Source organism: Watersipora subatra, chromosome 8, assembly GCF_963576615.1.
Source record: "Watersipora subatra chromosome 8, tzWatSuba1.1, whole genome shotgun sequence".
Lineage (NCBI taxonomy): Eukaryota > Metazoa > Bryozoa > Gymnolaemata > Cheilostomatida > Watersiporidae > Watersipora > Watersipora subatra.
Window position 1 is genome coordinate 40,058,965 of NC_088715.1, and position 16,525 is coordinate 40,075,489.

Consider the following 16,525-nt stretch of genomic DNA (forward strand, 5'->3'; position numbering starts at 1 on the left):
CATTTTACATCAATTTGATAATAATATGCAAACTCCATCTAAAAATGCCAGAAATTTCACTCCAATTAACAAAAGCTTTTACTCCAGTTTAAAAGCTCTTAGAAAGCTGAAATCATCGATGGCATTCTTCGATGCAGACTTCGATGGCATTCACCCAAAGATGCTAAAACAATTGAGTCCATTTCTTCTCATAGCTTTACACTGCTTATTCAACGCTGTTCTCAACAAACAAATATAGCCATGGAACAAGTCAAACTTAGTAATATTCTTTAGGAAAACCGGTAAAGCAGATGGTAACCGGTTTTCCTTGAGAAAACCGGTAAACACTGATGTAAGATCATACCGTCTCATAACCATCAGCTCCCATGTGGGAAAAACACTAAAAAAGATTCTAAAACAAAGATTAAGAGATAACATAGAAAATAATATATTATTACCAAACTCACAATTTGGCTTCAGAAAAAGCAGAAGAACATTGATGTTCCTTCTTGAACTGATATCAGAAACACAACAATGCCTTAAAAAGAAGCAACACTCTGCAGCCATTTTCTTAAACCTTCAAAATGCCTTTGATACTGTATGGCATCAAGGGATGATATGTAGATTAGCTGTCTTTGGGGTCTCTGGTGCCTTCTTGAGAACCGTTGAATCATTTCTCACCACAAGAAATATTCACCTGAAGGTAAACAACTATATACACACACCACACAAATGTACAATACGACTTCCACAAGGCAGTGTTTTGTCTCCATTGCTTCCCATTATATACATATGTGATATGCTGCTACAAGTAGAAGGCACTGGTCTGCAATTTGCTGACGATTGTACCATACTGATGTCAGACCATTCGTCATTAGAGCTCCAAGACACATGCAACAAAAATTGCACTATTATCAAATAATGGATGACAAAACGGAAATTAAAAATTAATTACCAAAAAACAGAATTAGTAGTTTTCCATGGTCATCTTCAACCCCCAGGCATGGGAAACGAGAACATTAAAATTGTAGACTCCACAAAAGTACTTGGAATCTAGGTAAATAAGGGTCTAGAATTTAAGAAACAGATTAGCAACAGCGTTAAGTCGTTGAATACAAAAATGAACATGTTAAAACTGTTTCTGTATTCAGGAATGAGCTGTCAAACAGCAAAAAAGATTCTCACTCATGCAATTATTCCCAAGGCTCTATATGCATGTTTTCTTTGGAACTTGACTGAAAAAGTCTCACAGCATCCTCACCTCAAACTCCTTCTTGGAACTCATTTAAATCCATCTTTAGAATCATTAAACGTTATTATTGTGATACCCCGATAAATATTCAAATGACAAAAAAAAGGCTACAAATAATGCGGTGTCTGGTTAAATCAGATATGTCGCACATCATTACCGCTTCTCCTCACAGCTCACTGATAAAAGCATTAAAAGCTGATATCAAGAAGTTAATCCCCAGAAATGTAGAAGTCGATAATATTGACTTTAAAGAACTCAGTAAAACAAACATTAACGATCTTACAAAATTAGAATAGCTGAGAAGATGAAAGATGCAAATAATTAATAGGAATTGCTCACTAGGCCTAATTGCAACTCTCCCAGTAGACCCTTTATTCAATAACCCAATGCCTCTAGAGACAGAAAGGAAAGCACTTGCTGCACTGCGTGATCCGCTAACTGGTCATAGCAAACTGCAACTATTCCAGTATACCATTGGAGCAACCTATAAACCTACATGCACATGTTTGTTGGAAAACGAAACTAGTATACACTACCTCTACCAATGCTCAGGCTATAATATTCCTCGACAACAAATACATCCAAACACTATGAAATGGGACACTGTTATTAAATTTATCGCCACAACAGAACGTCTATACTATTAAAACTCTTTTACGTAAAGCCAATACAATTATATAGTGCTACATAAATATACTCATGAAATAATATATGTACATATGTGACTAGAAATATTAATTTATTTTATTATTCATATGTAATATTAGGCCTGAAGATAGAGTAAATTTATACTTTTTCTTTTTTGTTGGTTGTTTAAAATAGAAAGTTAACTAACTAAATAACTAACTAACTAACTGACTGACTGACTGACTGACTGACTGACTGACTGACTGACTGACTGACTGACTGACTCCAGTTTAAAGAAAAGTTTAAGGTGTGTGGAAAAAAGCCTTCGCTAGTGTTACCAGTCTATTTTTATTTTCTATAGTCAAGTTTATTAGTTTTTTACATACTCTTTTGGTAATTGCACTAAATGCCTTGAACCATATACAGTATATACATGTATTTACATTCATTAACTTGAGACAGTATATTATAATTATCGAAGTTGTCTATCCTTTCATTGATACGAAAACTCTATCATATAGCGTGTGTTAAATCCCGAAGTCTTGGGAGGCGTTTGACGGCACTTTGACCTCTATACGTTCCAAAAATTGCTGCTAAGTCATTTAGTACAACCGCCTACGGTTTCTGTTCCACTCTCGCACTAAAACTGTGTCAAAATGTTAGTCGCGCATTTCCCATAAAAGCTGAATTTTGCGTGAAATTGAAGCGATGGTTTTGCAGACTCTTGAATTTAGTGATTGTCTGTTAGACAGTCCACACTTTCGAGAACGACTAAACGCACACGAGAAAGAACTTGACAACACTAATAAGGTTATCAAAAAGTTAATTCAAGAAGGCAAGGAATTGATAAGTGCTGCTAAAAGTGAGTTTTTCAATAGCCCATACATGATCGGGCTCATGCTTATTTAAGTCATTTAACATTTTGGTCATTTTTGTTATTTATCAGCTAATCTTTGGTAGCAATGTAGTTATCATATTATAGCCTCGTCTGCATCCATTATTACTAAGGAGAACCATCGTTGTCTATTCGGAGAACAAACTCTAATAGTGTATATTTTGTCTATCAAGCTAACCTATTCAATTTTGTTCAAGCATATTGTATTCAACGCCGTTTAATGTACGAAGTGTGTAAGTGTGGTGTCTGTTCCACAAACCTTTGATAACAATATAAGCTATTAAAGGCCGTTAGAGACGCTTCTGGGTACAACAACCGTAATAAATATAAATCAATTACAAATGTTCTGATTAGATATTGCATGGGCAGTCGTAAGATAATTGCCGGAGTTCAGAAGGACGAATATGGTTTTAGGCATTTATTGTGCCACGTTCACCAATATTCAAAAAGTCTTCACTTTGTCGCTCTCAAACTCTGACTGCCTTTTTAGTTCCATTTGATGGATTTATATAACATGTCTGATTTCTTGACCTAGTTAATTTGGATTGGTCTATCAAAAATCAGGCCTCCTCCAGTCTTCTGGCATCCTGATATGTTACTACACAGATAGGTCACAATTCATTTCCAAATCTCAAGACACTAGCGAGCTACATTTGAATGTATGGATATCTTCAATCTCCACAACATAGCTGTAGACTGTCTTTTGTTGACGTTGATCCATGTACTTTCTGGTTTACGATGTACTATGTTAGTGCTCTGTCTATCTCTCATCCTCTTTACCGTGCCCCATTTTGAATGTGCACTGCTTCAAATATGTCCAGCAAAACTTGCCTCTCTGCTGGGTTGCTCGCGACCTCGAGTCATTTCAGGATTTGTGCCACGACTCTCCTTTGCCACCGTTTTTGGTCAAGCAGTATGTTATGTTGGGGACATTGATATGGATAAAAGCTTTCTCTTATGCATTCTTTACTTCTTTCAAGAAGCTAAAGTGGGACTAACAACAGCGCCACTGAGTGCTTTTCGGGCTACTCATACTTTCATAAGTTATGTTTTAGCCGACTCCTTCAGCAGAGTGTTGGTGCTGGTTGCTCCTGTTTTTACTGCTACTACAACTTTTCCAGTTGTCTTCTTGAGAACTATGCGTTGAAACCTAAAAGAGAAAGGCATAAACCATTGATTTTTATTATTTGCTCAATGTCAAACCAAAATGTAAGGACAATTTTTGACATTTGCCTTGATTTACAAAACACAAGTATTTTGAAACACGTTGAGTGTCATATGTTAGAAATTATTTCATTTGTGGAGACAAACACCCGCTCAAATTTTACATTGTATACATGTCAAAAACAATTACGATGCAGTTGTGGGTCAACATCTCATGGTACTTGGATATTAGAGCTAGCAGCTTGACTGTAAACGCATAAAAATTGAATGTGTACAACACTAACTTCTTATGTCAAGATTCACTGTGCAGTTATCTTAACATGGAGCACTCAGATGTGGTCTATGTGAACCCACGTTAAACCATAACTGTCACGCACAACTTTTATTGTATTTACTAGGTAAATCAGACACGCTGATTCCGATTTTGTACTCAAAATAAAGATTGGTCCACTAACTTTCAGAGTATTGAAGGCTTTTTTTACAGTGTTTTAATGTCGGTCTCAAAAACATCACGATCGGCACAACAAGCTCCGCTCATAAATACGTGATTTAACCTAGCTTTTTAGGAACGGAATTTAGGAATGTTTAGACCGATCTAGAATAACAGAGATGGGTGTTTTAAAATCCATCATTATCTAAATTCAGTCTTAAAAATAATCTCTTTTCTGAAAAGTAAATAAGCTATTTAACATTGCATATTTAAAAATGAGCTCAAAAAAGTGGGATAACAATGCTAGCTTGTGATAAAGTCGCGCTTTTTTGAGCTCATTTTTCTTGGCGTTCAGCCCATTTAAATATCATGTAACAAGCTACGAGCAATTTTAAATAGTTTATTTACCTTTTATAAAAGACAGATTATTTTGCACGCTGGATTAAGTTAATAACGGGTTTTAAGACACCCATCTCTATTATTCTAAATCGGACTAAACATCCCTAACTTCCGTTCCTGAAAAAAGCTAGGTTTCGTCACATATTTATGAGCGGAGCTTGTTATGCCGATTGTGTTGTTTTTCGAGACCGATATTAAAACGCTGTAAAAAACCTTCAATACTCTAAAAGTTAGTGGACCAATCTTTATTTTGAGTACAAAATCGGAATCAGCGTGTCTGATTTACCTAGAAAATACGATAAAAGTTATACGTGACAGTTATGGTTTAAGCTTGAAAATATTCAGCAAGTTCACAGTGAACTTGCTGAATATTTTCAAACATACCTTAGGCGCTTTTGAATTCTGTATTTGCATCGCAGAAGTGGTCACGTGAAAAAATATCTATCATTGACCAGACTTGCAAGTATCCACAAACTTGGAGTTAGTCTCTCCATGCTGCTTTTCAATGATATGCAATCAATGCTGTAAATGGTGTATTGATTTGAAGATTACCCCATAAAAAAGTTTTTAGCACTCTCCAAGCACATTGTTAAGCATGGCAAGCATTAAGTTATTATTTTAGATTCCCAACGCTTGGGTGGTATTTGTAGTTATGTCTTTCTGATTGCAATCACATAACGTAGTAGGTGTAGTAGCAGTGCTACTAATATCATACATACTAGTAGCAGTCATAGAGGTAATTCAGTGGTATTAATGGCATTCATAGAGGTAACTTAGTGGTACTAGTAGTAGTAGTATAGGGAGCACTGTTTTACTTGTATCAGTCAGAGGCAACACAGTGGTACTAGTTGCTGCCATAGAGGTAACACAGTGGTACAAGTAGCAGTCATAGAGGTAACACAGTGGTACTAGTAGTAGTCATAGAGAGAGCACTGTTTTACTTGTAGCAGTCAGAGGCAACACAGTGGTACTAGTTGCTGTCATAGAGGTAACACAGTGGTACAAGTAGCAGTCATAGAGGTAACTCAGTGGTACTAGTAGTAGTCATAGAGAGAGCACTGTTTTATTTGTAGCAGTCAGAGGCAACACAGTGGTACTAGTTGCTGTCATAGAGGTAACACAGTGGTACAAGTAGCAGTCATAGAGGTAACTCAGTGGTACTAGTAGTAGTCATAGAGAGAGCACTGTTTTATTTGTAGCAGTCAGAGGCAACACAGTGGTACTAGTTGCTGTCATAGAGGTAACACAGTGGTACAAGTAGCAGTCATAGATGTAACACAGTAGTACTAGTAGCAGTCATAGAGGTAACACAGCGGTACTAGTAGTAGTCATAGAGAGAGCACTGTTTTACTTGTAGCAGTCAGAGGCAACACAGTGGTACTAGTTGCTGTCATAGAGGTAACACAGTGGTAATAGTTGTAGTCATAGAGATAATACAGTGGTACTAGTATCATTCATAGAGGTAACACAGTGGTACTAGTAATGTAATAATGATAGGGTTTACAATGCATTCTCGGATGTCTCTGTACATTTAGTTTGTACAGAAGTACAACCTGTTTGAATAAAATCTATGTGGTTGTGCTGATAATATTAGCTTATAAAAAGACCGAGGCTGTGTCCTTCAAGTTGGAAATACTTATGCTTGATATCTGGTGTTATTTTTGGTTGTATCAATTTTGGTATGAAAAAACAAAGTGGCCACATCTCTTCTTGCTGTTATTCTTATTGTTGGATGTGATGATGAAGGATGAAGGCTTCCTTGCCCCCATAAATACCAGAGCCCCTTCATTAGCTACTGCACCAGTAATTGAATTACTGGAGTTGCACTTGATATTACTAATGAAAATTCCAATCATCGGTTAGAAGTCCTGATCAAGTAAGCTATTTGTTCATTTGTCTGCCAGTAAATACTGTTTTGCCAGCAAGAGTAGCCAGCAAAGTATTCATAGCTAATGGAGGCAAAAATATCTAGTTCATGTTCGACACTTGTGTACAAATCAATATGTGATAGTTTCTGACAAATCATGAGTTATGTAGAGGTTTGGGATTTTATTACAGCTTTATAGTAAGTTTCTGCTGATTCTATTGACAAAAAATGCTGCTTAGTTACAACTGTTTGAATCTTTATATCTACAGACATCTTTGATAGTACCGTTTGGAGAAATTGTGTTGTAAAGTTAAATATGAAAAAAGTACATTATTTGGTTACATTTGTTTTTCCTTAGCCAAACAAGTATCTTTAACTAATAGAGCGAGGTTATATGCCAATATACAGCTGGGATTTTGAGAAAACAATTTTTCCCAAATATTTTTTTATAAAAATATGTTGAAAGTGGTATTCAAACTAAACATATTTTATAGATTATTTTACTTTCTCGTCACAAAAAATTTACTAAATGCAGCGCTATGTTACAGACGATAAGTCAACACTTTTTAGGTCGACCAAAGCATGGAAGGCATCCATTAACAGATATAACCAAGTGATATTGGAATATGGATATAAGTAATATTAGGAATTGAAGCAACTATTCAATTAAAATAACTAGAAATTCCACTGTCATACAGCCCACGACCAAAGTGATATAGGAAAAAAAGAAAGGGTACTGATGGTTGAGAAATGCAATATTAGCAGTCAAATGGCACTGCAGTGCAATAGGATAACTGCAATGGTAGCTGTAATGTACTGGGTGTTATTATATACAACAAACAGCAATAATGAAAGGAAAAGATTATATGTTTATATCTCTCTCCCTGCAATAGGAGAAATGCAATATTAGAAGTAAAATGCACAGATATTATTAGAATAACTAATATTATTAATATAGTTTAATATAGTTATAGGAATTTAATAATTCTCGGAATTAGCTGTTCGCGAAATCGCAAATTTTTATAACCATCGAATATTTTCATCCTGAAGGGTATATCGTGTTAACCCAAGCTGAAAATCAGTTGCTATAATGATAATTTGTAAAGTATTTAAAAGATTTCAATGTCTATGTAATCACAAATTTTTGTGTCTTGATTAGTATTGTGTCTTGATTAGTATTGATTTTGTGATTATTATTATTGATCGATTAGTATATACATGTATAACAATGTTTTATAAAGGCTCATAGCACTGAGGTTCATAGCTACGATCAATTTATACGAGAGAACAATTGATAATTTCTGCTCCGGCTTGAAACTTTTCTCCACTAGATCACTCTTTCTGGGGAGAACCCTTGTGAAAGTAACTGATTTTATTGATCCAATGTAGTGCGAGGAAAGGAATTTTTTTTACAAGATTTAGTCATTTGCAGATTGCAATAATCAGCAATGGCAATATGCTTTGTAAGCCTATTCAAGCTCAGTCTGTTTGGCATTGTTAAAAGTGAGCTTACTGAAGCCTCATTCACATTGGTCCCTGTTGGGTGTAATGTATTACTTATAATACAGATGGAAGTGTTTGGCATGGTTGAACATTTTCCTCTATCCTATATGTCATCTATGCATGAATAGGAGCAGGGTAAACTACAGCAGTTTTGTGGACTTTTTGATTAGGTGAAGATAATCTTTGATCAGTTCAAAAGGGTTATGCTTCCGCATTTAGTTATGCAGAGCATTCCATGGTCTATTCCCAGCTACCTTACTAATACAATGGCTTTTTCATTGTCACAGCTGTCATCAACTACTGCCAGTGCGTAAGCTGAGGCTACCTTCCGTATGGATACACTTTTTCAATAAAAGAATGAACAATAGTGTCAAGAGATCTGTCTCTGCTATATTAAATATTTCACGGAATGTGTATGACATGCATGATTAGTTTGCAGTTATCCAGCAGTCTTCTCCATTACTACTTTTACTAGTGGTTCTTCCGGTTGTAGTACAAATACAACTGCTGCTACCTCTATTGCTATTATTGCCCCAAAGACTGCTACCTCTATTGCTATTACTGCCCCAAAGACTGGTATTATTACTACACCACTATTACTATTACTACTGCTATTACTACTACTATTACTACTAATACTATTCCTACTAATGCTATTACTACTACTAGAAATTCCCCTGTCATAGAGCCCACGACCAAAGTGATATTAGAAAAAAGAAAGGGTACTGATGGTTGAGAAATGCAATATTAGCAGTCAAATGGCACTGCAGTGCAATAGGATAACTACAATGGTAGCTGTAATGTACTGGGTGTGGGTGTTATTATATACAACAAACAGCAATAATGAAAGGAAAGGATTATATGTTTATATCTCTCTCCCTGCAATAGGAGAAATGCAATATTAGAAGTAAAATGCACTGATATTATTAGAATAACCGATATTATTAATATAGTAATACAGTAATAATAGAAAACCAATGCACAATTTTGTTTACATTTCAAAACGTCATAGCTAACAATATCAAGAAGTTGTGATATTTATATAGATTTTTAGAAAATCTATTTAACAAAACTATTTAGAAAAAATAATAACAGTAACATATTGCCCATCATCGATGTTGTTAGTGTCTCTATAACACTTCAATAGTCATCCAAACTTATAATTAAATATTGTAATAATCTCATAAGCATCATTAGAAAAAAATATCATCGTCATTTCCTTTACTTGCACTGCTTTGGACATCAGTTAGAATACCAAAGTACTCAAAAGTTTCCAAAATGTCAGTTACTTTGAAATCGGCAAAAAAGAAACGATTTCTGTACTTCTACGTTAATTACAGAAACATTCGGCAATTCGACAATGCTATAGACTGGTGAAATGTGCACGTTATTTTTTCGTGAAATGCGCACGACTTAATGGTTCTATTCTCTGTCACTCGGCGTTTCGTTTGCCGGTCTAAATTTTGATAAAAGTAAGGCTTGGCCAGTTTTAATGACGATTTTCGGCCAAATTTATCTGTCTATTTGTGTATAATCCGATAAGATGGGTAAGTTTTAAGATACTGTCGACAATTTACAAAGACTTGGTAACATATTTAAATAGGCTTATATGTGTTTTGTATCGTTATTATACTTTAACGACTCTACAAAAAAATGGTTAAATTTGTTGATGAGATTTCGATACAAGGGTTTGCGACGTTGTTGATGAATAATTTTTGTAAGTTGTGTGCACATGAATTTATCATAAAAACTCTCAAACTTTGCTTTGCTCGTTTGGTCGTGGGACTATTACTGCTACTATTACTATTACCATTACTGCTATTACTACTATTATACCTAGAGTAAGATTTAAATGTAGTGCTGCTGTAGATAATTAATACAGTGATCCCTCCTACTTCAGAGCCTTAAATATCCCAGCTTTGTTGTGTCATCACCTTTGGTGGCCTTCATTTGAATAGTTATATAGATAAAGGTGAGATGGACTTCCGTAAGTCAACTGTGATATGACTCTGTCCGCTGTATCTAAAAAGGTCACATTATCAACCTTGCACACAGGATAGGAGTGATACGGAGTCAGGCACTTGTCACTTTTTATGCATTAGCTGTTATCTTCCTTGCCCATGTAATTGCCGCATGTGACAAAGTTTGTATGTTTCTGAAAGGATATGATGTGGTTGGTATGATTCTATTTGGCCACGCGATTACTTTCTCAATCGCTAAAGCCTGGTTCCCATATCGATTGCGAGACTTCGGCGGTAACTTGCGCAGCAAAACGCTTGCGACGCTAGGCTCGGCAGCATCTGTTCACATACAAAGCTGCATAGCTAAACATAATCGTGTAATCAAATCAAATGTTCGCTTCTATAATGGTGACCTTCACCTGTACAGTGCATTTCGGGAAGGTTTTGCCTGCGGCCTTTTGCGAAATTTGAACAGCGCTAAACTACTGCGTTGCTGCCGGCAACTACCGGCGGTCCTCGGCGCTAATAGCCTGCGGTGCTGTCGCCGGTGCTTTGCGACGTATTTGGAAACTAGGCTTTAGAAGAACCCAATTGGCTTGTTTTGCCTCGTTTGTGCATGCATGAGAAATCAAGTAAACATACATTGTAATCAGCTTGTTTAGTTGATTTTCGATAAAGACTAGCCGAATGTCCTGTGGTAATTGAATAATTGGCTAATGAATTTGAGTAACTAGAACTAGTAATTAGAGTGAAAAGCTAGATCTATACTAAAATCTTTATTAAAACAATACCTTTGTTTTGGGCCAGCTTAACAATCGTTACACGTGACGGTCAACAGTGCTAGTTATCAACCCCAAGCAAGCGCGAGTATCTCAACCAATTTAATGACTATTTCCCAAAAATCCATTGCATTCCGTTTAGCTTGGTGGTTAAGTTTGTGCCTCTAGATCTGGAGGTGCTGAGATCAAATCCAGTACCAAGCATATTTTTCATCGCTAGATTTTAACTGCTATAACTGGTCGCAGCGTTTACACAGCATAGATTACATTCAATATCATATAGCCTCACTACACACATCAATAAAGTGAGTTGGTTGCATACCCAAGGAATAAGTGATATGTAGAGACCACCTCGTCCATGTGTTGTTTTAAAAGTAACGTGTTGGTGTAGCTGGGCAGATAAAACCAGCGCATCTGTGATTGGTTGAAATAGTTGATCTTACCAATCTCGGTTCAGTTTTATTTTTACAGCTCAAAAATCTAAGGATAAACATTTTATGTAATTATAATAGCAAATGAAAATTATAATAGCAACTGGAAACATGTGCGCTACTTAAAGGTTGACTTGCAACAAAATTCCCATTACAGTTATTTAGTATCAAAAGATTCACCATGTCTTACTCTGTTGTGTTGTAGGTGCAAAATATGTGGGAATGTGATTACAAGTTCTTGAAAGCTAAAAAACGAACAGTTAATCGCAGCCACACGCGACCGCCATAGTTTGGATTCTTTTTCCAAAACGGCTCAAATGGGACGTAGTTGTTACAAGATGGTTTCTTTTTACACTTTCATGCAACCTCATTCGTCGAAATATTTTCACAAATATACTTCACGCATTCAATAAAACCATGTCTATTGTTCTTACGCGTCTGTTTTATCGTCATTGTAATGCTGTCACTTTTAGCACTGATATCTTATAACTTACTGTAAAAATTCGTTTAATATTTTAACCTTAGCTCGAAGGAGTACATATCATTGTCTGATAATCAAGACGAGCTTGTTGGTGTCCTGTGATAATCGAAAAGTGCTGCAGAAATTATTTGCGAAGTATTGGGTCACATGATCAGATTACGACTTGACGATGAGATCAAGCCGAAACAAAACTGCAAAGTAGCAAGCATCTATATTTGATACGGGGTCTTCGGTAAAACCCGAAGTGTTTGTCATAAACTAGTGCTACGATAAGTTTTATATTGAGCTTTTTATTGGCCTTTCAATTCACGTGAGAACATCACGTGACAAGACAATAACCGAATGTAATGACTACGTCAGAGAAATAAACAGATTCCAATCTACGGCGGCTTTTCGTTTTTGAGCTTTTAAGAGCTTGTAATCACATTTCCACATATTTTGCACCTACAACACAACAGAGTAAGACATGGTGAATCTTTTGATACCAAATAACTATAATGTGAATTTTGTTGCAAGTCAACCTTTAAGCCTAGGTAAAACTGAATATCAACAACTCGGTAAACAACTTGACTATATGTAAGAAATTGAACTAAGAAAAAGAGATTTTGTTAAAGACAGGTAGACTTGGGGTTGGACTAGCCTATACAGAAAATAGACAGTCCCTAGGTAGAGGCACTAATACATGTATAGTCATACGTCGACATAGGAGTGCCCCAACCTACAAGAAAATTGACATACGAGCCAAATTTTATGCAAGTTTCTACCTTGAGATACTATAAAACTTTGAAATCCAAGCTGGTTCTCTATGCAGCCGCAAAGTGGCCAAGTATGCGAGAGCATGGTTCAGCCTTTTTTATTGAATCAATTTGAAATTTTTAGAAAGACCGGCTAAAATTTATAGTGAAAGCAAGGCAAACAGCGCCAAATTTGAAAAAAAGATTATAACGAAATTAATACGAAGACAAAATTAGAGTTAGGTCTAGTAAAAGATTAAAACTTAGCGGTATGTGCATACTTAGTGGTAATTAATTTAAGTTAAATTCACAGTTTATGTTACGTAGTGTCTACAAATGTCTAGTATACCGAATGCGTTGCTGTCAAGTCTCTCTCACACCGCCATTAGCCACTACGTCTGTCTCCAAGGTAAGACCTCCCTACAGTTCTGTGCATAGTAATGTTACACCTTCTTTCTGATAGTTACTAAATAGTTTTGTAGGTTTTGCATACCAGGGTTACAAAACCTACAAATCTAACTCTAAGTCTTGAAGTTCAGGATTTTAAAACAAAAAATAAAGTATTCAAATGTTAAACAGTATTCAAATATTTAATAGTATTCAAATGTTAAACAGTATTCAAATATTTAATAGTATTCCAATACTTATTAATATTCAAACTTTTGATGGCGTTCAAACGTGTTGACATTGTAAATCTAGGTTTGTCTGTGTAAATCAAGGTTTGACTGGGTTGACTGTCAATCAGGGTTTGACCAGGTTGACTGTAAATCAGGGTTTGACTGGGTTGACAGTGTAAATTAGGGTTTGACTGGGTTGGCAGTGTTAATTAGGGGTTGCCTGTAAATCAGGGTTTGACTGGGTTGACTGTATATCAGGGTTTGACTGGGTTGACTGTAAATCAGGGTTTGACTGGGTTGACTGTATGAATCAAGGTTTGACGGGGATGACTGTGTAAAACAGGGTTTGACTAGGTTGTCTGTGTGTAGGAAAAGTTTGGAAATATTGATAACACTTGATCAGACTTTAAATATGTTTTGCTTCATTTTGTCTATTAAGCAATTGCAGAAGCACATTGACATTGCTAAGTTCTTCAGAAATATTTGTAAACTACCCTTTCATTCATTTCATTAGCTATTATCCTTTAAAAGAAATCTGATATAGTTACCAGGTAATTATCATCATGTCTGGCCATAACCAGTTTTTTTAAGGGTCGACTGGTAAAGGTGTATTTCCGAATCGCGTAGACAGGCCAGAGAGCTGTTTATTGAGTTAGTTGATATTAATAGGGATGTGGGCTACCAGCGGGTGGCATTCCTTAATGTTATATTATATATTAAATATAGGATTAAGGAATTTCTTACATAAGTGCAATTCACTCTGATTGCTTTGGTAGGTGAATGATTGCATTTGGTGCTTCTCAACACGTGGCCATTTCAGTGTTACTGTTTGTCACATGCCGTAAAACCTCTAATTGAACGCCACCTTTATTTGACTGCCTGCTCTATTTGACCCCCACTATAGGAGAAGAGTTGAAAAATAGAGCGCCACCCTTTAATTGAACGCCGGCCTTTGTTTGACCGCCACTATGACATTCTTTGATCTTTACGAACACATAATATCAAGTGATAGTAAAAAAGTGTCCACAAAATCGTACTAATACTGACTTGGTTACATCGATAACCATTAATTCTTTTGTTGTTTCTGTTCATATCGAAGCCTGTTTTCCAACTTCAAAGCTTTCCAGTTTTTTCGTTAAAACTTTGGAAGCATCACCATAGAAATAATTAATAACTGTACGTATTAGTCTAATAGTATAGCTCATTGTTTAACACAGTCTTGATGCTTCGACGTATGTGGAAAACTTACCATGGTTACATTTATGATGGTATATGTGAATGACTAGTTTTAGACAAAATGTTGTGCCTCGTTTATGTCCATAGGGCTAAAAGTATATCATTATTTGTGTGAAGTGCGACGCTTAAAAGTTTTGCTTAGCTAAAAAATTATTTGGACACTATCGACTAGTTCAGCAGTGCAGAAGAACAGTTCCGGTCAGACGACATTGTGGAAGTTATTAAACAACCAGAAATCATTTCAAACGAAAGCAAAAATCAGAACGCAACTGGCCAAACAATCGATGCAAATGTTTTATGTTCAACAATTTTAATTTTTTTTTATGTATTATCGGTATGGTCTGTTTAATTCACTTGTTCTTGCAGTTGCATATATATATATATATATATATATATATATATATATATATATATATATATATATATATATATATATATATATATATATATATATATATATATTTGTACCATTTGATAAACTATTATTATTATATACTTATAAATTTGCAGATTTATAACTTGTTATTTGATAGCATCCTTGCGGTTATATTTACTCGGCTTACAATGGTTCGGCGCTCATAACCCTTTTTCTGTTGCGCATAAAAAGCCAGTTTTGGCTGTTAACTGTAGCAAACATATCAATGAGTGTAATGAGCTTTTATGCAACATTGTTACATATAGATATAAAATGGAATTCTCCCTTCAAATTTAGAATGAAATAAGAAATTGAAAGCCCCAACAAATTGCAAGGCAGGGCGCAGGTTATAATATCATCGCGGGTTCTCATCATACTCATGAGTTTATTTGCACTGGCAATGGCTGCTAGTTGGTCCATGAAATCACACAATGTTCCGTTGTTCCATGGGAATACCAGAGTGCCGTCTTTCAATGTTTCACTGGAATACCAGTAGTTTTTATTAAGCAATTTAACCCTTTCGATGCCATAAACGCATAAATGCGTTTTCTATGGTCGAGTGCTGTAGACGCATAATTGCGACTTTCCCAGAAATTGCGTAGTTACTTCATTTTACTATTCATTGACAACATAACCCATGGTCTATATGACTTTCATTATATTGACAACGTTGTCCGAAGATATCTTTATAAAATTAGCCTAAAATAACGAAGCAATTTTAAACTTTTGCTTGAAAACTACTAACTTGAAAACTAACAATTTTTGTGGGAGTTCATTAAGTACTGTGCAAGTCAGAAAACAGGTAATTACTTATTTTCATGACGTTATAGCCAATTCAGATTTAGATTTTCGTGATTATACAGATAATTGAAGTATCAGCAGTCACTCTGATAGGGGTGAAAGTAATAGTTTTGTCAGAGTAAGGAACATTGTTGAAGGATCGTCTTAGCTTCGTAGCGTTCGCTTCACATAGCTTTTTCATCGCATAAAATATAGATTCATTGAATTTTTTTGCATAGCAGTGTTAGTTAAAATGTTGGCAAAATAAAATGTTACAAAAAATTTTCCAGATAGAGTTTGAAATTGAAAAAAATATTGTAAATATATTATGAAGCAATATCGGCAATTTTCGGTAAATTGGCTGGCACGAGGCTAATAGCTAAATTTGTACATGCATGGCAGTGAAAGGGTTAACTAGCTATTTGAAAACAAGCATTGCTTATTTTAATTACCAAACTATAATTGACATAAATTTTTATAGCTTTTCATCTTTTTTCTGGAGTTACACCTCAAACACAAGACCTCAAAAGATGTGCAGTGGGAAGAATTGTTGTACTTTGTAGTACTTAATATGAGCAAAAATATAAACCTCAAGCAATTTTATAGATGTAATGCAGCTAACATAAGAAGCTTTGCATATGCTGTTTTCAAAGTATTTGGATGTACGTGATACAAAAATTCAAAACATTTTAAACTTGGCTAATTTTTGAGCTATTGCAATAGCTATATAAAGTTGCTTGTATCAATAGAAAGCAACATACAATAGACATGAATTTTTCAACAACAAAAATTAAAAGATTAGAGACTGGATAATAGAAGAATTATATAATTTAAAAGCTTGGTTGACACTGTTCACTAATTCAGACAGCGTTCTGAGAAGCCTTCAAAACCTTGATCAAAATAATTATATAATGATACTGTTTCATCTGTATAAACAAGGCTGGACAGAGCTAAACCGAAGAAAGCTTTGAGGCA

At 35.3% G+C, this 16,525-nt stretch overlaps 1 protein-coding gene across 1 annotated transcript in view; it reads left to right on the plus strand.

Moving 5' to 3' along the window:
• The first annotated feature begins 2,461 nt into the window (after nucleotides 1-2,461).
• LOC137401884 (rho GTPase-activating protein 26-like) overlaps nucleotides 2,462-16,525 on the plus strand; it is a 76,024-nt gene continuing 61,960 nt past the window's right edge. Inside the window, exon 1 of the mRNA XM_068088357.1 lies at nucleotides 2,462-2,720. Within this exon, the coding sequence (XP_067944458.1) occupies nucleotides 2,567-2,720 (154 nt within the window). The 5' untranslated portion in view covers nucleotides 2,462-2,566. The remainder of the gene's footprint in view (nucleotides 2,721-16,525) is intronic.